The following is a 27,575-nucleotide window of genomic DNA, read 5'->3' on the forward strand; positions in this document are numbered from 1 at the left end:
AGATCTAGATATATATATATGGATATGAATAATCTCTATCTAAGAACACTATTTGTCTTAAGGTCTCTTTTGCCTGATATACTCAGGGTTTCATTGTGCTAGTATATGCCTGTATTCAGTTATATATTTTTTTATTTTTTAGTTTCTATCTTGACTATCTTTTAGTTTTTGATGTGTTTCATGTAAAATATATGTAAGCATCATTTTCCAAATCTAATCTTCTGTCTGTCTTAACTGAAAAGTATAATCCATATATGGTTATTGTAATCAATTATACATTTTACCTCTTTCTAGTATCTTTTTGTCTTTTGATTGTTATATTTTTTTCTACTACTTCCTTTTTCTCTACCTGCCTTTTTAGTTGATTGAAGACTCTTGTTTATCTTTTCTTATTCTGTTTTTTCTGCTCCTTTTCTTGAAGGTCAAACACTATATTTAACCTTTTATTTGAAATTTTATTTTTATTGTACTTTAAATAGACCATGCATATTTAATTTAAAATATACTTGATATTTTATTTATTACAGCACATATTTTAACTATCATGCAATATACTGACTTAGACAATTTTAATTCAGACTTCTGAACTTCAGACATACATAATATTGTTATAAAACATTTTAGTTTCCATGATTCTTTTATACTCTTTAATTAGTTATTATAATTTTATTAGCATTGCTATTAATATTTTATGGGAATGTTTATTTGACTTTACGTATTTACCTGTTTTGTTCTTATTCACCGTTCCTTCTTGCAACTCAGAGCCTCTCCGTGGAATCATTTTCCGTTTTTCTGAATTACATCCTTTCTAGAAGGTTCAATAGAAATGAACTCTGTTTCAGTTTATCTAAAATATCTCTTTATTATCCTTGCTCTGAAATAACACTCTTCCTGGTAGTTTTTGTTTGTTCCTGCAAATCTCATTGTTTCTACTATGTATTAATATTTTAGTTGACTAGAAGTTAATAGATCTTCCTCTCTGTGAAACTGGTGTCCCAGTTTAAGATTGCTTTCTTCCAGAGAGAATTTGCACTACCTTCTCCTTCAAGCCAAGGGGAAAACAAAAACTTAGAAGTCCTCAGCTCTACTCTAGGCTTAGACAGTATAAATGCAGAGATCATTCACTTACCTGGAATTGGTGACTACTCAGTACTCAAGTTTCACTGATGGTTCTGCAGATTCTCCTGTGGGAATTTCTTATGTGTTCTAACCCCATCAATGCAATAAAAATATTTGTGTAAAGAATTGATCTTGTTTTAAAATTAAAGCACTCTTCAGAGTGTCTAGTGAAATCTTAGTCTTTTTCATAATTTTTCATTACATTTTGCCTATTCTCAAAATACATGGAATAAATTAGGCCAGAAAACTCAAAACCCTATCTAAAATGTTATATCTCTGTTGTTAGAAACAGTGCAAAAGCAAAAATATCTTCCTATATTAAGAATAAGTACTTTATTATTGAATCTAGTTTAGTAGAACTATACTTGTTCCTTACATGAGACAATTAAGGTTCAAATGACACTAAGTCACATAGCCCAGTAGTACCTAGACCTGCTCAGGTTTTCAAATATCCAATGATCCTTCTTTCTACTACTACCATCATAAATTTCCAGAATGTGGTAGAACATCTGTAGTTTCCTTAATATGAGTCAATATTATTTCATTTATATTAATCATTGCTGCTTTTGTTCTTGTTAGTTCTTTGAGTATCTTGAATTTAGTTCACAATGTTTTCTGAAAGAATGGTATTAGTTACTAATATATGAAAAGCATTATTTTATTATAAATATATTTGATAATATTTGTCATAACCTGGATTTAATTATATATACCAGTGCAAGCCAGCAAATGAGTTTATAAATTTTGGGCATCTGTGACAATTTGCACTACTTTTCAGATTTTTTTTCTTCTTATTGCCATCCTTCTAGTGCCAGAACAATTCTAGATCACTAACAAGAAGCTAAGACAATAATAGGATCATAAGAGTTTTGCATTCTAAATGAAGCTTATGGCCGGGCGCGGTGGCTCAAGCCTGTAATCCCAGCACTTTGGGAGGCCGAGACGGGCGGATCATGAGGTCAGGAGATCGAGACCATCCTGGCTAATACGGTGAAACCCCGTCTCTACTAAAAAATACAAAAAACTAGCCGGGCGAAGTGGCGGGTGCCTGTAGTCCCAGCTACTCGGGAGGCTGAGGCAGGAGAATGGCGTGAACCCGGGAGGCGGAGCTTGCAGTGAGCTGAGATCCGGCCACTGCACTCCAGCCTGGGTGACAGAGCAAGACTCCGTCTCAAAAAAAAAAAAAAAAAAAAAAAAATGAAGCTTATACTTTCTGACCCATGATTTTTTGTTTGTTTGTTTGTTTTTTGAGACAGTCTTACTCTGTCCCCCAGGCTGGAGTGCAGTGGCGAGATCTCGGCTCACTGCAACCTCCACTTCCTGGGTTCACGCCATTCTCCTGCCTCAGCCTCCCCAATAGCTGGGACTACAGGTGCCCGCCACCACGCCCGGCTAATTTTTTGTATTTTTGGTAGAGACGGGGTTTCACCGTGTTAGCCAGGATGGTCTCGATCTCCTGACCTCGTGATCCGCCCACCTCGGCCTCCCATAGTGCTGACCCATGATTCTTATGGCTGTAGACTAGTTTCTGCAATTAGGCTGTCCTGCATTGCATGATTGTGTGGCTTATTTTATTTACATTTACATTTGCTGTTGAATTTTTTATAATTGTTTAAAACAAATAATTTCATAAGCATTTATGTTTATTTGTGTGTAAAAGAAATAAAAATGCTGGGGGTATTTATAATGAAATTTGATGTTTTAAAAATAGAGATATACTATATTTCTTCTTGAAATTTTGAAATAAACCAATGAGCTCTATCATTAATCTTTTTTGAATAATGTTTTTATTGTGAATTAATTTTAGGTAAATGTAATTTTTAAAACATTTTCTTGATTTTTTGCATTAAAATAAGTGGTTCTCAGAAGACTATAAAGATATACTGTGGATAATCGTCAGAGAAAATTGCTCAACCACAGCTCATAAATGAAAACCAAAAGAGCAAGCTTAGACCATTTATTTGGCCACATTTTAAAATCAAGGGACTTAATTACTTTTGGGCAAAAGACTGACAAGCAGGCAAGGAAGTGTATGCTTCAAAAATATGTTCATCTCTATGTTTGACAGTATAATATTTCATATTTAGCTGTCATGTAATTCTATTTTAAACCATTTTTAAACAATTACTCATTTGAGAAAAGTTAAATTTTTATTGTGAGGGTAATTTTATTATATAATTTTGTTTTATTCTTGGTTTAACAATTTTTTCAATCACAAGGAACAATAATTTTAGAATTAAGCATATACTTTCATTCATTTATTTCTTATTGAATTTTTCATGGGATTTGAGTGTGAATTTTAGCAACTTAAGCAAAATATATAAACTACTGTCTTTACACATTTTTATCAAGTATCTATCAGAATGTAGTAATTTTATTTCAGAACCAAATTATCAAACTAAGAAGGTTTTACGTTTTGCAGATTGTTACTATTAAATATGAAAAAAGATGAATTATTATCTGTTATATGTAATAGTGTGTATTATAATTATAAAGTATACAAAGAAATGTATTTGCATATTCATATAAAAGGATAGACTTGATTTTTAACTATTCAATACAAAAAGTAGTAGTGTCTGTATGGACCAGCTTTCTCTGTCATACCAAGGTTTTATGTATTAGCAGAGATCCAAATGCAGAATTAAGAAATATATTATTTTTATATAATTAGAGTAATTAAAAAATTCTTCTTTAAATTTCTTACATGCCAGCTCCAAAATTGGGAGTGCACGTGGGTCTTATTTTTCTTAAGTACATCTAAGCAGTTGATAAAAGATATTTCTAGAAATGAGCTATGTGATCTTTAACACTAGTCTGTGGAATGGATTTGGTAATAAGTATCTCATTACTTTTGATATTTGTATATTGTATGTACATGTATAGCTTGGTAACTGAGTACTATAAATAGCTCAGTATTAACTGGATTTTTTATGTCTGTCATTCCTGCCTTGCCAAAAATCTGTGGAGTAGTTTATAATTGCTATTGTTTGGGTTATTACAATAAACAGAACTGATAAGGCTTACGCTGTTTGCCTTGTGAGCTGCACTTCACATCACTGTTGAATTAAAATTGCATGCACATACCTTCACTTATCAGTTTTATCTGTCAGAAATTGAGAAACACAGTATGCTTTCAGTATGTGAAAACTTATAACAAGCAGCTTGAAATTGTAATCATTATTTGAATATTCTAGTGCAAATAAATGAATGTATTTGTGCTATTATCTATCTACCTTCCTTCTATCTAAAATAAATTCCTATAGGAAAAGCTTATTATTATTTTCCAGATGGTCTTTATCATATTTTGTCAAAGCTTTAAATATGATTTTAATTAGATTACCTAAGGTGCAAATGCAAATCTACAGCATACAGCATTTTTTTCTCTTTGTCAAATGTGCATAAATCTTAGAGCTGCTTCTACAGTTGGCCTATTTGTTTGACTGTGTTTGTAGATAGGAAATACGGACTTCTGAAATGCCTTCATCTTCTCCCAAGGTATTATTCACAATATTTCTATTCTTAGATTGCAGGCTTCTTACCTAGGAAACTTCCAAACTCTCTGCCAATCATATCAGATGAACTCTCAAATTTTCAGGTACCTCTGATGAGTTAATCCATGCATACACGTGCATCTTTCAGAAATACTGTAACCTCTAACAATTGTCACATATTGTCACCACCAGGTAACCACTCCCAATTCCCACTCCAGTGTACTGAGAAGTGTTTTTTTTTTTAAGATCTTAGTTTTTAGAGGAGTTTTGGGGTTTACAGCAAAATGGAGTGGAAGGTACAGAGAGTTTCTGTATACCCCCTTTCCACACACATGCATAGCCTCCTCCATGATCAACAACCCACTCCAGGAGGGACATTTGTTACAACTGGTGAACCTATATTGACACATCATCATCACTCCAAGTTCATACTTTAGGGTTCACTCTTGGTGTTGTACATTCTACAGGTTTGGACAAATGTGTAATGGCATGTATCTGCCATTGTGGTATCATACAAAATATTTTCACTGCCCTAAAAATTCTGTGTGCCCTGCTAATTTATCCAGGGAGGTAATTTTTACTTCAAAAATTTGGAATTGTTCCACACTTTTCATATTTGTCCTACACGTTGTATTGATAAAGGTTGTTTATTGCAGTGATTCTGTTAATTTTCTGTTTGGATTCTGTATCTAATGGGTTTTCATGTTGCATGTGGGAAAATTCTATGTTGTTTTCAACTACTAGTTGAAACTGGATCTTTATAAATTCCAGTTTTTATAAAGATATTTTTCATCCAAAAAAATATAAATGAGGTATTTTTGAAAATCTCTTTCACAGATTTGAATCCAGCAGTTGTTTGTTTTCACAAATCCAGAATGAACAAATCATCATTCATAGATAAAGAACTTTGAGTGCTGTTCATGCACTGTCTACCCTGCCAGTTACTATCATCTTTGTATTCTAAAGGACTTTTTGTTTTCGGTATTGACTGGTCTTTGTTTCCTGGCAAAACAATTTATAGTTCATTTTCAGATAACTATACATATGGTATTTGTATTTTAATTAAAAAGACTGTTGTTATGTCTGATTCTTATAAGGAGAAATTCATTATAAGGACACTTCTCATTTCCTTGAAACGTTCCCTTTCTTTTTTTCCAGGGTTCTTAAATTGCAAAAGCCAGTTAAATTATGTGCTTTGGGGAGTTAATTTTTGGTACCATATGTCTCTAAAAATGATTTAATTTTATCTAAAGTGTGTTTTCAATTATATTTATGTTCTGTAAGACACAGGCACAATTTAAAGAATTTTTTAAGGAAAAAACATACTAGTCATTATTTCAACACATTAGCATGATACGTGTATAAGCTGACGAAAATATCTATTTATTAAGGTTAATATTTTTTTACCATCTGAGCTCTGTGGTTACCTTTTGAAACTAGCAAATTCAAATTCTCATGAAAATATTTTACATATGGCCATCTTTAATTTCATATGAAATAAGTTATGAAGTCACTAACCAACAACTGTGTTAATTGTATGAGTGGGATGAAGGAAAATACCAATAATTTTATGAGGCAGCTAAAAGTAGTAATTTTTTCCTTAATGATATAAACTTAGTATCTCGGATATTTTGTTTATTATAGGTAAGATCATATTTAGTGGGTATATAACACAAATATTGTACAAAAAGCTATTTTTGTATTTTGGCAGATGGCCAAATATAATAGGCTACTCTTAACAAATTATAATGAATTCTCTGAAAGTAAATCATTCTAAGCCACAAAATATGGAAGATGCCTTTCTTGCAGAGATGTTACATTAACATAGGTTTTGTTCTTTAATGAAACAACTAAGCATGCAGTAAGTTACAGAGTTATATATAAACTATAAATAAGTAAACAAGTTTCTAATAAATTTCTGTGTAACTTTACCAGATTTGTAAATCCTGACATTTTGTTTTGCATGTTTAAACCAGTAGAGATGCATTCAAAATCCTCAGTCGGCCTCTTCCTATTATTATTCCCCTCCTTACTCATGGTTAATTAACCTTTTGTGTTTACCATTCCAATTTTTTAATGCCATTTTTACATAGTAATAAAATTTTTTAAAAAGTATTATTTGTAAGATTTTTTTGTTTCTCTAACATCCAAACCACCTGCAATGTTAACATGTTTATTTTGTTTTATTTTATTTTATTTTATTTTATTTTATTAGAGACAAGGTCTAACTATGTTGCTTAAGATGGTTTCGAATTCTTGAGCTCAAGTGATCCTCTTTGCCTTGGCCTCACAAAGTGCTGGGATTACAGACATGAGCCACCATATATGGCCAGTGAGTTTATTTTAAATGCTGTGGTTTAGGGTATAAACATACCATAATGTATTTTTTATTACTTCAAAGACTATTAGATTGTTTCCAGATTTTTACTATAGCAAGTAATGCTGTAAATGGAAAGTATTTCATGTTTTTCCCTGAGTACATATGACATTTTTTTTGAGAGAGATATATCTCAAACTTTAGCATACATTAGAATCACCTAGAGATCTTGATAAAACACTGATTGCTGGTCCCAAGGTTTCTGATTCAGGGAGTCTGAATGACTGTATTCCTAACATTCTGAGGTGATACTGATCCTGATGGTCTGGGAACCACATGCTGAGAATTGCTGGTCTAGAGTATGTAGCTTAAAGTATAATTTCTGGATCAAAGGGAAAGTACAACTTCATTTTCAATACGAAATAATAAATTGTTCTCCAAAGTTTTTGTATCAAATTATACATAAATTTGAACAGCACATTAGTTTAATTTTTTTCACATCTTTACCTAAATTTGATATTGACAGATTGTGTTAGTATTTGACAATCGGATGAGTTTGAATTTTATTTATTCATATGCTACTATTAAAGTTGAATACCTTTTCAAATGTTTTCAGGCCAAATGGCTTTCCTTTTATGTTAATTGCCGATGTGTATAATTTGCCCATTTTTTTCTGGTATACTGTTTCTATTTTTATTATTGACTTATAAGGGTTTTTTATATGTTAAAGAAATTAATCCTTGTCTGCTGTGTTATTAAAATCTTCTCTAAACCTGCAGCTTATATGGTTACTCTGTTTAAATTTACTTAAAAAAATTAAATGTGGTTTGATTGTCAATTTTTTTCCATTAGAAGTTATCATTTTAATTTTTATTTAAAAATTCTTCCTTTCCTCAAAGGCATAAAGTTGTGTCATTCTTTTTAAAAAATTGTTAAAGGTTAACTTTCCTCATTTCAATCTAGTTTGCTTTTATTTTCCATATGTTGTGAGTTAAAGATCTCATTTTATTTTATTTTGCATGGAGATAGCCAATTATTAGCCATCCTTTCCGCACTGATTTGTAGTGATATCTCTATCATGTGTTACATTTTATATGCATGTGTCTGTTACTCAGCTCTCTTTGCTGATCAAATGCTCTCTTTGAATGATCCCAATATTACTCTTAATTCCTACAGCTTTAAGATAAATTGTATATATCACATGTCAAATTTTTCAGGCTTGTTCTCCTGTTTCACAGTTGTCTCATTAAATATTCTCAGTCCTTTGTTCTTCCATGTGAATTTTAGATCAACTTTCATAAAACCTGATGAGATTATAGACTACTCTGTGGAAAACTGATTTGTCCATGACACTCTTTTCTCATATATGACCACACTGTACCTCTAGATTTATTCAGTCCTTATTCTTCAAAATATTTTGTAACTTTCTCTATAAAATCTTGCCCATTTTTAAAAAGATATCAACCTAAGTACCTTTCATTTTATTTTATGGTAATAAATAGGATTTTTCTATTATAATTCAAAATTGGTCATATTGATTTATAAAAATGGGTCGGGTGCGGCGAGTCATGCCTGTGGTTAGGAGCTCAAAGCCAGCCTGCCCAACATGGCGAAACCCTGTCACTACTAAAAATACAAAAATTAGCCCGGCGTGGTGGGAGGTCGCCTGTAATCCCGGTTGCTTGGGAGGCTGAGACAGCAGAATCTCTTGAACCCAGGAGGCAATGTTGCAGTGAACTGAGATCCCACCATTGCACTCCAGCCTGGGCGACAGAGCGAGACTCTGTCTCAAAAAAAAAAAAAAAAAAAAAAGTTATTAATTTTTCAGTGCAGATATTATAGGCAGAAAGTTCCTAAACCCTCATCACTTCCTTTTTTTTTTTTTTTTTTAGACGGAGTCTCGCTCTGTCTCCCAGGCTGGAGTGCAATGGCGCTATCTCGGCTCACTGCAAGCTCCGCCTCCCTGGTTCAAGGGATTCTCCTGCCTCAGCCTCCTGAGTAGCTGGGCCTATAGACGACCGCCACTGTGTCCGGCTAATTTTTGTATTTTTAGTAAAGACAGAGTTTCACCATGTTAGTCAGGCTGCTCTCGAACTCCTGATCCCAGTTGATCCATCCACCTCGGCCTCCCAAAGTGCTGGGATTACAGGCATGAGCCACTGTGCCCGGCCTTTTTTCTAACTCTTATAGCTATATTTTGTCCTTCTATTTTTTTATTGTATTGACAAGAATCAGCAATAAAGTTTTCAAAAGGGGTATTGATTTATGTTATCCTTATTTTATTTTGCCCGACATCCACAGGAAGATTTCTGACGTTTATTTAGTAAAATGTTTGATGGAAGTTTTTGGTTTATAACCTTTATCAGGTAAACTTTTATGAGCTCAAGTGGAGTCCATTTTAATAAACATTTATTGAGCGATCACTGTCTGCTGACATCTTGAAATGGGGTTTTTTCATAATCACTTTCCTAAAATAATTGTTGTCATAGCTATTTGACATAATCAATCATTCTTGGCAGCATCTTAGTTGTTTTTTCCTTAAATATTCTTTTGAATAGTCTTATTGTCTTTCGTGTGTAAATGTGTTTATGTGCATATGTTATTTTATTGAATGCTGGTTCTCCTCTCTTTTTTTTTTTTTAAATTTATTTATTATTATTATACTTTAAGTTGTAGGGTACATGTGCATAACGTGCAGGTTTGTTACATATGTATACTTGTGCCATGTTGGTGTGCTGCACCCATCAACTCGTCATTTACATCAGGTATAACTCCCAATGCAATCTCTCCCCCCTCCCCCCTCCCCATGATAGGCCCCGGTGTGTGATGTTCCCCTTCCTGAGTCCAAGTGATCTCATTGTTCAGTTCCCACCTATGAGTGAGAACATGCGGTGTTTGGTTTTCTGTTCTTGTGATAGTTTGCTAAGAATGATGGTTTCCAGCTGCATCATCCATGTCCCTACAAAGGACACAAACTCATCCTTTTTGATGGCTGCATAGTATTCCATGGTGTATATGTGCCACATTTTCTTAATCCAATCTGTCACTGATGGACATTTGGGTTGATTCCAAGTCTTTGCTATTGTGAATAGTGCTGCAATAAACGTACATGTGCATGTGTCTTTATAGCAGCATAATTTATAATCCTTTGGGTATATACCCAGTAATGGGATGGCTGGGTCATATAGTACATCTAGTTCTAGATCCTTGAGGAATCGCCATACTGTTTTCCATAATGGTTGAACTAGTTTACAATCCCACCAACAGTGTAAAAGTGTTCCTATTTCTCCACATCCTCTCCAGCATCTGTTGTTTCCTGACAACATACCAGAATCTCCTCTCTTTAAGATTGTCTTTAGTTCTTCCTTTTCCTGGTTCTTGTTTTTCCATAGGCCTATTTAGCTATTGATTTCCACCCACCCCCCCCCCCGGAAAAAAAAAAAAAAAAAAAAAGCCTCTTTTTTGAGATATTACTCATTCTTACTTGATCCTTAAAAAACTTTTCTGTTTAAGAGGCTTCAGTTAACATGTGAATATGGATAAATTCAAGGCCTTTATGGCTACCTCAAGCTAGAATACAGACAACTGAATAAAAATAGACACTGCATACAGCTGCTTCTCCTCATTTGACTTGTGGCTGTAGAAAACATTACTATTCAGTTTGCTTTGTTTACGTATGCTGAAGAGCTCCCACTTGTAAAATTTACCTTGTTGTTAAGGAATTCCTCTACAGCTCATCTTTCCCTTACTTACTTTTTGTCGTATGTGTGGCTACTCTAATAGTATTAATTTATTATTTTCTTTGACAAACAAATCTTTGTTCATAGGTGTAGTTCCAAGTATCCTATGATCTCTTGGGGGAAATAAGGTATTCTGAGGGCTAAGCTGACTCCAAAAAACTACAGCCTTGAAATAAGAAAAATACTAGAGAAAATTAAAGTGGTATTTTGCTGTAGGTGACTTTTCACTGAGATATCTGATTCCACTCAGTAAGGCTAAGAGTTCATCCTACAGCCATTCTTTCAAAATCGTTTATTTCTGGCTTATTGCTGTGAACTTTTCTTGTCTTGATAGTCTATTGTCCAATTTTTGTACAAGGTAGGCTTCCATTTGTTGTTGTCTTAAAAATTCCAAATTACAACGAACTAGTAAGGTCTGAGGTAGACAATAATTTGAAAACCTACTCTATGTGATAAGGTTTTATCATGCACTTCTTACTAATATCTAACGAGCAAACAGAAATGTTCATTTTGCATCACAGCCTATTTTCCAGGAATCTCTGTGGCAAAGGTTTACGGAACCCTTGGGTGTTTCTAGCAGTCTTTATGACTATCCTTAATCTGGAAGTGACTGCTAAAATATCAGAGAGAGAAAGAAAAACCATTGAACTTTAACTGATATGGCATCATGGTTAATAACTTAAACTTGAAGTTAGACAGAAGCAAATAACCTAAAGCAAGTTAACCTCTTTAAAATATAGATTTCTCAGCTGTACACTGGGGTTAATCAAAGAAGCTATCTCAGCAGGCCCACAATCAACCTATGAACTGTGTTGTTTAAATAAGTCACATTGAAAAGAATTGAGAAAGTTGACAGATTATTTGTCTTTGTTAAGAAAATAGCAAAAATCTAATCTCTTCAGAGCCTCCACCCACAACAGACAATTTGTAGTTAAGCTTCATTTAGCAAATTGCATTTATCTATTAGATTATGGCCCCTTCATTCAGGATGTTTACCTCAGCAAACAATATATTTAGGTAGTGTATAAAGAACTATACTGCAATATGTGTTTCAAAATATATTTCCACATGTAATTTCAGAAATGAGCTAGCCTGTTAGTAAAAATGATTGATAATTTTAGTTTTTAAGCAGGTAAAATTTCCTTTACATTCATTTCCATTTTTGCCCTTTAAAAAAATCTGTAAATTGCAAGGTCATATTTTAATAATGAAGACCAGTATAAAAATCACACAAATTTCAAACATATATATGCTAAGAAATTATTTTCAGGAATATTTGTCATGGTTCTTTTCTTCTGTTATTAATGTTTACTTGACACTAAATGTCAGCTTCTCTAGCCTTGCCCACTGTTTGCAATTGAAGTAATTTCTAATTTAAATATACATGTGCTCTGCATCTTATTAAAGCAAATTTAATTAATATTATTTAAATCATTGATGCATACATTAGGTAATACATGGCCAGTGCTAACTCCTATGGACCATTCCTGAACCCTCAATACCCAGACCCTTCCCCTGTCCCTGAACAATAATTAAAGTCTTAATATGACTCTTTATGTAGTTGTGAACATACACAATGAACTTAACTTTTCAAATGCCTTAATGAGTATATCAAGATACAGCATACCTCCCCCCGTTGACTGTCTGGCTTGGCTTGTGCTAAAGAAAACGCCATTTTTTTTTTAAGTTTGACAAAACTTCTCTTCAAATAATAATGCTAAGTTTTAATTTAATAGCCCAAATTATCTGAAATGCGCATAAACTGGTTCTGGACAATGTAATTCAGCATTTAGTAAGCTGAAATATCTATAGTTTTCAAAGTCTTTTCTTCTTCCTAATCAACTAACCAAAAATAGAGGCTTTATTTTCCTGGGAACCAAACATAAATGCGTATGTGTTGTTTATAACAATGCATAACGAGGATAATGATGTTAAACAATTTACATGCAACACCAAGTATTTAGTTAAGTGAATTCTTTTATTGAAATATATATACAAAAGAGTTCCCAAATTTTACAAACTCCTTATTGATGTTTTACAGAGGATCCTGTATATGTAACCCACCAAATAGCCACATTTTTAACATGTTTTTATTCTGGTATGAGGAAGTATTTAATATAAAAATTGTGTTTGATATTACATGTTTGGATGTAAATTTTGTTTTTTCATTCTGCAAAATATGCTAAAAAGGAACTGATATCAGCAATCATCCACATTCCCAAAACCAAGAGTTTTCAGTGACAGAATATATTATATTGTATAAACGTATGATATATGCATTCATTATAAATATATAACATAAGCACTCATAAATGTTTGGGATTTTTTTAAAAATTGTTTTTACTGTTAATTTTATGTTTATCCCTTTGAAAATGCCTTATAATAATTCTGTATGGCGTGCCTACGGTAACTGTTGAAGAGCAAATGTACATTGTTTTGATAAAACATCCACTGTTTTCTGTTGGTTTTTATATTAAATTTCCAAATGATCTATCATATGTCATAGGCGAATTCTTTCTTTTTCTGTACAGATCCTGTATTAAACATGTCACTTCTTAACACCGCGTCCTCTATGCTTTAGTGCAGTGAGATGTTTCCATGTCACATGGTCAGAGGGAGGTAGATTAATAGGGAGTTCTAGCTGGAAATTTCTTCCTTGTTATTGTTCTCCCTCAGCAGTTGATGGCTAAGTTAATTCTCTTTAGTTTTGTCATGCTCTAAAGCACACATTGCCAAGCAATGGTAAGCTTTATGAGAAAAAAAGCAGTGATGGTGTCCATCAAAGTCTTAAAGTTGCATTTTTAAACTTTGGCTTGACCTGATGTGCCATTCAAAACGGCTTCAAAAGATGATTTTTTTCAAGAAAGGTTCAATATGTCCCGAGGCTATCGGTTTTGAGTTAAACTGGGTGAAGTAGAAATATTTTACTCATCAGCTTTGCAGTCACAGAGTTTGCCTCAGCTAGAACAAAACTGCTGAGGCATTTAGAGAAAATTAACCCCCCATCCTGGCGGCCAGATGTGACTGGTTTCTGATGAATGCACATGAGTGGGCTGAAAAATCAAGAGACTGTGAAATTCCTGTCAGGTCCGTACAGTGCAGAATGGGCTACTGACTGCTTTCTATATTTCTCTCCATCATTCTTCTTGAACACTGCCATTAATTTCCTCTCCTCCTCTAACTTGTGTTTTCTCCCCTCCCTCTTGCCTTTAGCTCTGTCAGCTGCAGAGAAGGATGCACAGGCTGTGGCAGGAGCACTTCAAACTGGTGGTCCTCTTCAGCCAGATGAGGCTGGCCAACTTCCAGACAGACTCTCAGGAGAGTATTCAGAAAATATTAGCTGTGCAGGTAGGTGATTGCAGGGAAGTAGGAAAGATCATTCTGATCTAGATTGAAAAGCAAATGATGGGTAGTGTGATGAAGCATTAAAACCATATCCCATCAGAGTTTTATAAATTTTTAACCTCTTTAATAAACTGGAATTGCATGAAGGATGAATTCAGTAAGTTAGCACATATACCATGCATACTTTGGGGGGAAAGGGAGATTGGACTTATTTCTCACAAACCTCGGAACAGATTTTTATTAATACATTTAGTATAAATAGTATTTTTTTTTCAAATCTTCAGGCTTTGCAGATGTCATCCAGCTGTTTAAAAGATGTTGACACAAGATACTGTGTGCTGCTTTTGTGCAAAATCCACTTCAGTGAAAATAACCCTCTTATGTTTACTTAGTTTAACCGTTGTCTTGTCTTTTCTATTTTGCAAGAGGTTCATCCTAAGCAGATTTGGAGATGACTTTATTTGAAAGATAAGCAACTTGAGACTAGAAAGTAGCTGTGGTTCTAGATGCATGTGAGATTTTACTCCTTGTTTCAATAAAAAGATTTAGCAGATACATTGTTTCATTTTAAGAATGATATATTTTAGAAACCCACATTAACTATGTGAAGACAATTCTTAAATATTAGTCAAACTTTTAAAAAATTAATGTTTTACCATATTAAATGTTACTACATGCATAAAACATGACCTCCCAAAGAAAAACACATACTACCTTATTCTATTAAGTAACAAAAACTAGAATGCCTGTTCTATGAAAAACAAAAACATAAAATCACACTTTTCAGTAATATGAAATGAATGCTGAACCCTAAACCAAATCTTTTTCTAAACATTTTATTATACATGCATTTCATATTGCTTTTAACTCGAGTAAAGAAGATTTTGCAAAGCACTTGAAAAGCTGTGAAGCTGTTTCAAATTTCATTTCTGCTGTTGTCCTTTTTTTTGGTATATTCTTCTGAGGATTGTGTGTGTGTGCACTTTATATATGGGATGTATTGATAATGGGTTATAACAAAACATTTAAAATAATTGAAGAAAAAGGAAGATTTTGAAAGGCAGTGCTTATCACATGTAGATTTAATCAAAATTTATGTACAAGCCTGAGTACAAACTACAATTGCATTATTTTAGAAGTCAGGAGCGTCTTGTTTTCCGTAAGTCTGTTAAAATGTAACACATTATACAGTGGCTAGAACCTGTGAATCTCTTTTAAATATTTAAAGGTAATCTGCATGTTCTAATTAGTATCTTAGAAAAATCTATATTTTTGTCCAAATGGTCTTAAAAATCTACAAATGATAAATTCTCACTGAATTATTATGTATTTTCAAATATTTAAAATGTCATTAGAAATTATTTGAATATCAGTAAAGTGATTCTCTAATTCATACCCTTCAATAATCCTTGTTTTAATTTTTATGAGAATTTCACCAACATACAGTTTATCAAACTTGATTTTAAATTACTTCTTTGTATGGCTGTTACATAACAGTGGGAATGAAGGGATGGGATAGGATAGGTAAGGAAACTCAACTACTCAGCATCCAGAGACACAGCAGCAGCATAAATTAGTACCTTATTTTCTTATCTATTGGAGATGGCTTCCATTTAGAATATTTCAATTTTGGCTTTTAATAAAAATGTGAGAATACAATTTTCAAAATCTTGCCACAAAACAGTAGAAATATGCAATCCTCTGGGGAAAGAAAAATCAAGGCTACAACCTTCAGCATGGTACACAACAACCTTCCTGACCAGCTCATGCTAATCTTCCTAGCTTCATCTTCTCTCTGCTTCAGTTCTTTAGTATGTTTCAGCCACTCCAAAATTCTTACTAATTAAGAAACTTGCTGTGAAACTCATTCTTCCTTTTTTGTGCTTATGCTCTTCCCTGTTTCTGCAATACTCATTTTTATCTTGCCTGTTTAAAACCAACTGACCATCAAGCTACCATTGACTTTCTTCACAGAATTAGAAAAAAAAACTTCTTTAAATTTTATATGGCACCAAAGAATGGCCCGTAGAGCCAAGACAATCCTAACCAAAAAGAACAAAACTGGAGGCATCACGCTACCTGACTTCAAACTATACTACTACAAGGCTACAATAACCAAAACAGCATGGTACTGGTACCAAAACAGATATATAAACCAGTGGAACAGAGCAGAGACCTCAGAAATAACACTACACATCTACAGCCATCTGATCTTTGACAAACCTCAGAAAAACAAGCAATGGGGAAATGATTCCCTATTTAATAAATGGTGCTGGGAAAACTGGCTAACCATATACAGAAAACTGAAACTGGACCCCTTCCTTACACCTTATACAAAAATTAGCTCAAGATGAATTAAGACTTAAATGTAAAACCCAAAGCCATAAAACCTCTTAGTGAAAACCTAGGCAATACCATCCATGACATAGGCATGGGCAAAGACTTCGTGACTAAAACACCAAAAGCAATTGCAAAAAAAGCCAAAATTGGCAAATGGGATCTAATTAAACTAAAGAGCTTCTGCGCAGCAAAAGAAACTGACATTGGAGTGAAGAGGCAACCTACACAATGGAAAAAATGTTTGGGATCTACCCATCAGACAAAGGTCTGATATCCAGAATCCACAAGGAGTTTAAACAAATTAACAAGAAAAAAACAACCTGATGAAAATGTGGGAAAAGTATATGAACAGACACTTCTCAAAAGATGACATTTATGTGGCCAACAAACATATAAAAAAAGCTCATCATCACTGATCGTTAGAAAAATGCAAATCCAAACCACAATGAGATACCATCTCAAGCCAGTCAGAATGATGATTATTAAAAAGTCAGAAAACAATAGATGCTGGAGAGGCTGTGAAGAAATAGGAATGCTTTTACATTTTTGATGGGAGTGTAAATTAGTTCAGCCATTGTGGATGACAGTGTGGCAATTCCTCAAGGATCTAGAACTGGAAATACCATTTGACCCAGCAATCCCAATATTGGGTATATACCCAAAGGATTATAAATCATTCTACTGTAAAGACACATGCACACGTATGTTTCTTGCAGCACTGTTTACAATAGCAAAGACTTGGAACCAGCCCAAATGCCCATCAGTGACAGACTGGATAAAGAAAATGTGGCACATATACACCATGGAATACTACGCAGCCATAAAATAGAATGAGATCATGTCCTTTGCAGGGACGTGGATGAAGCTGGAAACCATCATTCTCAGCAAACTAACATCAGAACAGAAAACCAAACACGTGTGTTCTCACTTGTAAGTGGGAGTTGAACAATGAAAACACCTGGACACAAAGAGTGGAACAACACAAACTAGGGCCTGTAGTGGGGTGGGTGCTCTCCCCTTGATGGAGAGAGCATTAGGACAAATACCTATTGCACGCAGGGCTTAAAATCTAGATGATGGGTTGACAGGTGCAGCAAACCACCATGGCACATGTATACTTATGTAACAAACCTGAACATTTTGCACATGTATCCCAGAACTTAAAGTAAAATAAAAATAAATAAATAAAATATAAATGAATACACAAAAACACCTGATCCAATTCAATAACTTCCTCTACAAAATGATTCTGAGTCCTTCCCCCACTTTTCTGTGCAAGATGAATTAAATTCAACCTTACTTGAGTTCCTGCTGTACCCTGTACATACACACAAACCACAATTATATTTTCAGCAGCTAACCCCCCTACATGTTGCTCGTCTTCCTTCCTGGAAGATTCTAAGTTCCTTCAGGCCTTTATACCATCAGTGAAAGAAATTCTTTCAACTCTCCCTGGGTTGTATTTTAAGGTGTATCGTAGCAAGGCCACTAGGGGGCTTGATAATACCCTATGTCTGTCTTGTTTTCACTTATATCCAATTTTTTTTAAAGGAAAACATGCTAGAGTGACTTAATATATTTGTGGAGTGAGTCTGCAGGTATCAATGTATACAACGTGATCCAACATGACTAAAAATTGCATAACAGACCAGATGCTACTGGTTTTCATTTTCCTGTGGCTTAGTATCTCCATTCCTTTAAGTGCCAATGTCAGGGGGGTCTAAATAATGTTTAATATTCTGAAGGTAGTATTAAAATGATGCCATAAGATTTTAGTGAACAATTCGATGCGAAAATCATTTGATGAAGGTTTTGAAAAGTAAATTGTACATAACCAATATTGAGGAAAAGCAATTAAAAAATCAGTTAAACAGAAAAAAAGAAATTTTGTTTTATATTTGGCCTTGGAACAATTCCTTACAGGGCCACACAAAGGCGTGATTGGCAGATCTACAGTTGGCAGAAAACCAGGTGGGCCAGATAAGCTTTTGAATTATGTGATCAAGCAGAAACCAGTAAGATGAGCTATAACTGGAGCAAAGAATTGGTGTATTTGACTTTGAAGCCCTTTATATGAAAAAGATTTAGGGATTTCAGTTGAGCACAGTTCTGATATGAGTCAAAGTGAGCTACTTAAACTGGGAACCAAAGACCTGTCCCAGCCCTAGTAATCAGAGACAACTTCTTCTTGACTCTGACAGTGTATGGCATATTTTATATGAGGTCCTAACTTCATGTCAGAGCTCTTATGAAGGACTATTATCGTTTCCTTTGTCCTCCCATTATTTTTTATTTTTACTTAATCCTGTGATATTTATTACCTTTTTGGCATGTTATTTGGAAAAAAGACTGAGCATTAGCAAATCATTTAAATGAGAGAGTGCCGAAGCTACAGCATATAAAGTGGTCTCAGACTGAGGAAGCAGAGGCATTTTTGTCTGGAAGGAGATAAGTCCCGTAAGATAAATTGCACTTTTTCTTTCATTGAGTATATCTGTAGTAATTTATACAAGTTTGGGAAGCATAATTTAAGGGTCATATTGACACACTAAAGAGCAGCAATATAAGAAAGATTAAAGAGTGGGAGAAATATAAAAAATCTGGGATGTTTAAACATAAAAGACAAAGGCTTTGGAAGGACAAACATCGAAAGGACTGCAAGTGAGGGTCAGTATATATAGTTTGTTGAGCTCTAGAAGCCAACACTGGGAACAAATCATGGGAGAGGTTGGAAAGTGGGTTTAAGGTCAAGAGGAATAAATTTTATAACAAGTATTTCTGTCCAAGTGTGCACTTCTGGTATTCAGAGGTTAGATAAACAGGCCAGGTGCATTAGGGAAGATGTTACTGCGGTGATTGAGGAGAAGCAAATGGACTGAGGGTCAGTCCAGAGGGCACCTCCTCAGGGATGTGCTCCCTCTAGTAGGTTCCCATGACCTCTTTGTTTAAATATCTGTGTTTGTGTCTGTGCCTTCTCACCCACTAGTATGTTAGTCTCCTCAACTCAGAAAGCATGTCTTATTTCTTCATCTTCATCTCCCTGGCACCAGCTGCAGTTCTTGGAACATAAGTATAAAAATTTTGTTGAGTTCGTGAACTGATTTAGTAAGATTAGATGTGATCACTCCAAAGGTTCTTTCTACCTCTAGGTGCCTACAGTTCTGTAAGTTAATAAACAAAAGCATTCAGTGGGTGCTTTGCCGGGAATTCTCATAGCATCGATTTAATCATTTAACACACACACAGACACAAAAAACTAGATATAGCGATAGTTTCCTATTTCTGGAAAAGAATTGTGCAAATGAAAGAAAGAAAAAAAACCACAACAGAAATTTAAAATCACTTAGCGGTGTGATGTGAAAGGAAATCTGATTACGTGTTATCTTTTGAAACACAAAAGAATTTATAGAAAACATGCATTTTGGACTTTTAATATATATACATTTAGAGATATTATGCTCGAGGAATAACATTAAACTGCTAAAAATTACTGGTTAACTCTATATAGTAATAGAAAAAGTATTTAATTATAGCTGCCAATAATTTAAGAATATATACCATAAATCTAAAACTGGATTTTTCCAATGTAAATTAGTACAACCATTATGGGAAACAGTATGAAAGTTCCTCAAAAAATAAAACTGTAACTACCACATGATCTAGCAATCCCACTACTGGGTATATATCCAAAGGAAATGAAACCAGTATGTCAAAGAGATACCTGCATTCCCATTCCCGTGTTCATTGTAGCACTATTCACAATAGCCAACACTTGAAATCAACCCAAATGCCCTTCAACAAGTGAATGAATAAAGAGAATATAGTATATCTACACAGGAGAATACCATTCAGCCATAAAAAAGGAATGAAATCATGTCATTTGAGACAACAAAAGTGAACCTGGAGGATATCATGTTAAGTAAAATAAGTCAGACACAGAAAGTGAAATAACAACATAATCTCATTCACATGCGGAATCTTAAATATTTGTCTCATGGAAGTAGAGAGTAGAACAGTGATTATCAGAGAGTGGGGAGAGGCTAGAGGAGAGGAGGATGGGGAGAGATTGGTCAACAGGTACAACGTTACAATTAGATAGGAGAAATAAGTTCTGAACTATTGCACAATAGGGTAATTATAGTTAACAATAATGTACATTTCAAAATAGCTAAAATAGGGGTTTTTGAGTGTTGTCACAAAGAAATGATAAATGCATGAGGAGATGAATATGCTATCTATCCTGATTATACAGTATATACATATATTGAAATGTCAAATTGTACCCCATAAATAGGTACCATTATAATGAATCAATCAAAAAAAATTTTTTTAAGTATGTATGAAAATTACAAACACAATTAAATGAACCCAATATAAAAAGAACATTCTATATGATTCCATTCAAATAAAATGTAAAAACAAAACAAAAAAGGAATTTGTCACTTTCAAAATACTAGAGAAAAAAAAGTACCATAAAAAATTAGATAATTCAAAATGCGAGGAGTACAGGAAGAGCAAAAAAATGTACAAAGTAAGGCCAAATGCATTAGTGATCCTAATAACTGTAAATAGTTTTATTGCACAGTTTAAAGTTACAGATTTGTAGATTGGTCGTCAAAGCAAAATTCATGTTATTTAGAAGAAATGCACTTCAAGCAGATAGAAACTGAATGAAGATCCTGGAAAAAAAAGAATAAAGAATTCTAATTTTAAAAAGAGAGAAAATTCAAGAAAAAAGAATTAGAAAACTAGAATTTGGATGTTTTGTATTAATAAAAGATATAGTCTAAGAATATCAATCATGAATGTAATGCACATGACAACATAACTTTATAAAGTAAGATCTGGTTAAAATTCAAAGAAAACTAGGCAAATCCACAATCACGATAGGAAATATTAGCATATCTTGAACTTTTTAGAAATAAAAGAAAAAAAGAGCATCACGTGTCAAAACCTGTGAGTTGTGATTCAATTGCAAAGAGATTCAACTTTAGAAAATATGTTAATGTAATGTAATATAAACACAGATTAAGGGAGAAAGCATAGTTTTAATCAATGCTGAGAGGCATTTGCTAACAATAGCAACATACTTATTCTAATAAAAGTTACAAAATAGTTTACAAATTTAACTTCATAAAATGTACTTGGTAATTTGATAAAGAAGGTAGAGATACTACTCAGAAAATGGACAAAACTGAGAATCAGCAAAAAAAACCTTTAGAATTAATAAGACAGTTATTTAAAATGACAACCTATAGTTTCTAACCATAATTAACAAAAATTAGCTCAATCTTTATAGAGAAAGGTACTAAACAATGCCAGAAAGACATAACCCAAATAAAAGTAAACATATCACATTTTTATGGATGAGAAGATTACATATATATATTTTTAGATATCAAATTTTAAATCCAACATTTTTAAAAATCCAAAAATAAAAATCCATTCAATACAATCATACTCACAATCCAAACAAAATTTGTGTATGAAGCTCAAGAAGGTGATTCTAAATGTATTTGGAAGATTAAAATCCACTAGGATAGCTCTAATATTTTTTAAAAGGAAAAATTGTTGTTGGACTGGGGTGAGGGAACTTATGCCGCTGAGTGGCAAAATATATCAAAAAGTTACATTAATTAAATTAATATAGCACAGCATTAACGCAAGAATGGATAGAAAGATCTGGAAAACAGAATAGTTGATAAACATTTTCTAAAGGGTCATATAATAAATATTTTTAGTTTTCCAGGCCATACAGTCTCTGTTGCAACCACTCAACTCTGCCTTGTAACAGGAGAGCAGCCATAGACAGTAGTATATAAATGCATGCAGCTGTGTTCCAATAAAAATTCTTTTAAAAAACAGACAGCAGGCATGAGGCTGGAACAAAGAATCCAGGAAAAGCCCCACAAATACTTAGACTTTAGAATATAGTGAAAGCAGGATTTCAAATTGTATACGATGAGAGTGGACTATTCACTTGCCAGCTATCTGAGATAAAAGTAAATATCCAAAATATACAGAATAGATTATTTTGGATATCTACTTTGTATATGTGTATACATTATAAACATTTTAAAAATCTACTTTTTAAAATATAAAATGTTGTATAGTGTTAAGGTACACTGAGGGGAATAAACTTGACTACGTAAAAATAAATACTTTTTCCTGGAAAAAGATATAATTAAAAATCTATTTTATTATATATCATATATATTTTTATATATAAAATAAGCATTTATTTAAATCAATAAGAAACAATATAACCCAATAGGAAAATATTTCAAGTTTCAGACAGCACTGTCACATGATATATGAAAAAAAATGCTCAATATCAGAAGTACACAAAAAAATTAACAATGTAAAAATTATTTACATTACAATGTAAAAAATTTGTTTTCAGCCATCATGCTGGCACATTTTTTAAAGATATTAATTAGTGGTGATAAAAGTGTAAAGAAAAGTAAACTTTCATATTCTGTTGAGGACTATGTTGTCCTTAAAATTTAAAATCATATATTCCTTAATAGAACAATGTCACATTTTACACTAGAGATACACTCCCGCTTGTGTACCAAGAAGCATGTTCTAAGGTTATTAGTAATATAGCACTAGTGATAGTGAAAAATCAAAGGCAATGTAAATATCTATTAAGACAATGTAAATATCCATCAATATAAGATGACATAAATAAACACACATATATCTAAAATATGTCAGGCTAAACAGGACTTTAAAAGAATCAGGAGGAACTTTGGGAAGCCAAGAAATTATGTAAAAGAAATAGTAAAACGAAGAAAAACATACAGAATAACATCTTAAGCAAATGATCTTAATTAGGTAAAAATAAATGCATAGCATTCTATATTTCAGTAGTCTATATTTCAGTTGTGTATTTATATATTAGCTATAACTATCCATATTTAAATCTGAGGAAATAGGTCTAGAAGGATGCACACTCAGTGGCACAGGATTTTTGGAAATGGAGTAGGATTTGTGATCTGTGTGGCTGAGCAGGTTGGTGAGAGAGAAATTTTGCTCATTTTTGCTCATGTATTGATATATTTTTATTTTGTTTTACAATTCATTTGTTAGGTAAATAATTACTGAAAACCTATGTGCCAGTCACTGTCTGAGGTGCTGGGTACATAGTAGCAAGCAAAACAGATAAAAATCCTTAACCTCATGGAACTTACTTCCAGTTGTGGAAAAAAGACAGTGAACAAACAAGTTAAAGGTCTAGTCCCGCTCTATTCTAATGAGAAAAACAAAATAGAGAGGCGGCATATGGAAAGGACAGGAAAGATGCTGAAATATATTCTAGCAATATTTTTTGCATTAATGCTTGTGTAAATAAACAGTTCAAAGGGTAAACTTTTTAAAAAAATTTCTCTTTCTGTGGGATATTTTCTGAGCTGAAAATATACACTGACCCGCTCTGAATGCTAGAGTCTGAGTTTTGGAGTAGATGAGTTGACAAGTTGGTTGCTGACTTGGTTTGTATCATCTGGGATGTGAAGCAGGTATAAACAGCACCTATCCAAGAGTCACTGTGAGAATCAGATGAGTTGATGTATATACAATGTGCCCTGTACACAGTAAAGAACCAACTATCTTAGCTCACTTTCTTCTCTTTTTTCTCCTGGTACTGTGTTAAGACAATTCTGAAAATTCAACATTTTGCCAAAATTAATTAATCATGGAAACATTCATACTTCCCAATCATTTTCCCTTCAGGAACTGGTGATTCCATGGATGTCTGACATCATTTCAAACTTGAGAATTCAAGAAACTACATATAGGCACACAACACCTCTAGTCATATAATGTAATAAAATAAACGCTTGGTTGACTTCAATTCTTTAATGATTCCTGCCTTAGCCTTTAACGTATGCATAAACACATAAACAAAAAAGAAAACAAATACTTAAAACATCCAAATTAATGAGCCACATTTAATCAAATATCTTCCTTTAGATGTAAATCAGCATTCCACCCTCATCTAAAGCTGACTATAGCTAATAAATAAGTGCCTTTTGCCAAAAGTTAGAGTCAGAAAATTATAAGCCGAGTTTATAAGCTAATTTGTTCTACACACCTACCTTTAGGAGTGATTATCTTATGATTCTCCTATGGTCAAATGCCTCTTTGATTGATATGGGTAAAATGTAAATTACTATAATGTTCTGAAACACTGAATTTATTCTGTACTTATTGATTACCAGTATAATGTATACAGTACACATCATGTTTTGCACCTTTAAGCAGTTGCTGCTAAGTTGAAAAATATCAATGAATTTCAAGGCATATTTTAGGGATTCCCACTATATAAAAGGCATTTTGCTGGACACTTGCGGTTCAAAGGTAGGAGACATACTCTCTGTCTTTCAAGAGCTTGAATCTCATAGAGGAGGTAGACACAATATATTGTGTAAGTACAAATGAGGGCAGTAAGAAGAGCGCTTAGCTCACCCTGAGAATGGAAGGCCAGTTCTCTGAAGGAGAGAACTCATAAACTGTATCTTGCAAGGTGAGGGTATATCAACAAAAGGTAGTCAGGGATTTATATTAACAGAGAGCAAAGATATATGAGAACAAAAACAGTATTGTGTACAGGAGAAATGACTAACAATTTTATATAAGTAGAGCATAAAAATGCAACACAGGGAGCATCAGAGATGAAATGAAGAGAGAGATATAAAACTATTAAGGAATAATAATGACATGACTAAATATTACCAGGTACAGACAGTGAACATTATAATTGGCCAGGAAGTGGGAAGAACTACTTAAGTCTGAATTCAGGGAAATACCTTTGTAAGAGTGGGGCTTGGCCGGGCGCGGTGGCTCAAGCCTGTAATCCCAGCACTTTGGGAGGCTGAGGCGGGCGGATCACGAGGTCAGGAGATCGAGACCATCCTGGCTAACACAGTGAAACCCCGTCTCTACTGAAAAAATACAAAAAATTAGCCGGGCGTGGTGGCGGCGCCTGTAGTCCCAGCTACACGGGAGGCTGAGGCAGGAGAATGGCGGGAACCCGGGAGGCGGAGCTTGCAGTGAGCTGAGATCCGGCCACTGCACTCCAGCCTGGGCGACAGAGCGAGACTCCGCCTCAAAAAAAAAAAAAAAAAAAAAAAAAGGGGGCTTAAAACAGGAATGAGCAACTGAATATAAAGGGAAGAATGGAAACATTCTGAGGTGGGAAAAGGGAAGCAGCTTAAAGCAGAGAAGTATGAGGGACTTAGGAAACAGATTCCTGGGATATGGAATAGACATTCTTGTTTTGTTTCTTTTTATCTAGTGCAGCATTTATCTAGCCATTACTATGTGTCAAACCTTGTCCTCCATGCTCGTTCTCAGGATACAAACCTAGGCAATTTGGCTGTGAGGTACCTGCTCTTAACCACTATACCATGGCAATTCCCTGTGTGTTTGTTAACTGAGTTTAGATTATGTTGGAGGAAGACAGTGTGAAACAAGAGATAGAGTAAGGTCTTTAACAAGTACAGAAATATCAGGCTAATTTAGGGTTAATATTTCAGAAATGTACTAAATATTTAGTAAATCATTCTTGACCACTCAGTTACCAAACCAAGTGCTAAAATATCAGCATACACTTTTTAGGTATTGTTTTGTATAGTATTAATGTAACTTGATTTATTATCTGCCAATGGTGAGTGCACTGAAACCATAAAAAGTATAGAAATAATATGACCATTTTGGTGAAAAACATGAATTATAGATCCAATTAACTCAAAGAACCCCCCCCAAAAGAGATACACATAAAAAAACATACCAAGGTAAATCATAGTAAACTCCTGAAAATCAAAGATAAAGAGATAATCTTAAAAACAGCCAGAGGAAAAGAAATAAAAAATTACCTCTAACATCTTATCAGAAACAATGGAGAATAGAAGACATAAAATAATATCTCAAACTGCTGAAAGAATAAAACAAATACAAAAACAATCAGCCCAGAATTCTCTACCCAGCAAAAATATCTTTCAAAATTAAAGGCAAAACAAAGATATGTTAGATACATGAAAGTGGACAGAATTGTTCACCAGTCGACCTGAATTATAGTAAATGCTAAGAGAAGTATTTCAGCTTCAAGGAAATGACCAGAAAAAACCTGTATCTACAGAAAGGAAGGAAGAAGAACAGATATGGTAAACATACTGACAAATGTGAAAGACTCCATTTATTGCCTGCATTTATTAAAAAGACAATTGAATTTCAATACAAAAAATACAGCATTGTAGTGTAAGATTTACAGCATATATAAATGCAAAATAAATTAGAGTAATAGCATAAAAGATGAGAGAATAAATAGAATTTTGTGGTGCAAGTCTTTAATATAAAATGATTATGATACTGACTCATGGAGACTAAATGAAAGATGTATATTGTAACTCTCCTTTAAAAATTAAGAGATATCACAAAAAAAGCCAATGATAGGATTAATATGGAATCCTAAAAAGTATTTGATTAACCCTTAAAAAAAAGGCAGTAAAGGAAAAACAGAAATAAAAAATAAATAGAAAAAAAAATGGGAAAAATAACAATAGACCTAAATCCAAGCACATCAAAAATTATATCAAATTGATTAAAATCCCCCACTAAAAAGTATATATTACATTAGATCAAGGATCCTCAACACCCAGGTTGCAGACGCGTACCAGTCCATGGCCTATTAGGAACCAGGCTGCACAGCAGGAGGTGAGCGGCCAGGAGCAAGCATTACACACAGCTCTGCCTGCTGTCAGATCAATGGTGGCATTAGATTCTCATAGGAGCAGGAACCCTATTACACACGCAAGGGATCTAGGTTGTCTGCTCCTTATGAGAATCTAATGCCTGATGATATGAAGTGGAACAGTTTCATCCCACAACCATTCCCTGCTCTGTCTGTGGAAAAATTGTCTTCCAGGAAACCAGCCCCTTGTGTCAAAAAGGTTGGGAACTACTGCATTAGATAACATACAAGACTCAATTTAAATTGTCTGTGAGTGACACACTTTACAAAAGAAAAGACTGGTAACTTGAAAGTTTTAAAGATGGAAGATGCAACACCAAGCTCAATATGGTTGGTGAATCTATATTAATATCAGGTAAATTTCTCAACTAGAAATATTATCAGGAATTGAGAGAGACATTTCATAAAAAGAATGAATGAATTCATCAAGCACATATAAACAACCCTAAATATGTATGTATCTAATA

At 33.7% G+C, this 27,575-nt stretch overlaps 1 protein-coding gene across 7 annotated transcripts in view; it reads left to right on the top strand.

Annotated features, from left to right (window-relative positions):
- The window catches only part of CCDC178 (coiled-coil domain containing 178), a 515,084-nt gene that overhangs the window by 454,751 nt on the left and 32,758 nt on the right, over positions 1–27,575 (top strand). For 5 of the 7 annotated variants that reach the window (XM_050768092.1, XM_050768098.1, XM_050768097.1 and 2 more), the window contains 2 exons: positions 13,881–14,015; positions 14,297–22,493. In XM_050768092.1, coding sequence (XP_050624049.1) covers positions 13,881–14,015; positions 14,297–14,404 — 243 coding nt within the window. In that variant the 3' untranslated portion in view covers positions 14,405–22,493. Of the gene's footprint in view, positions 1–13,880; positions 14,016–14,296; positions 22,494–24,089; positions 25,226–27,575 lie in introns of those variants that run through there. The other 2 variants (XM_050768095.1, XM_050768096.1) reach the window with 2 other exon arrangements.

This window comes from Macaca thibetana, chromosome 18 (genome assembly GCF_024542745.1).
Source record: "Macaca thibetana thibetana isolate TM-01 chromosome 18, ASM2454274v1, whole genome shotgun sequence".
NCBI lineage: Eukaryota > Metazoa > Chordata > Mammalia > Primates > Cercopithecidae > Macaca > Macaca thibetana.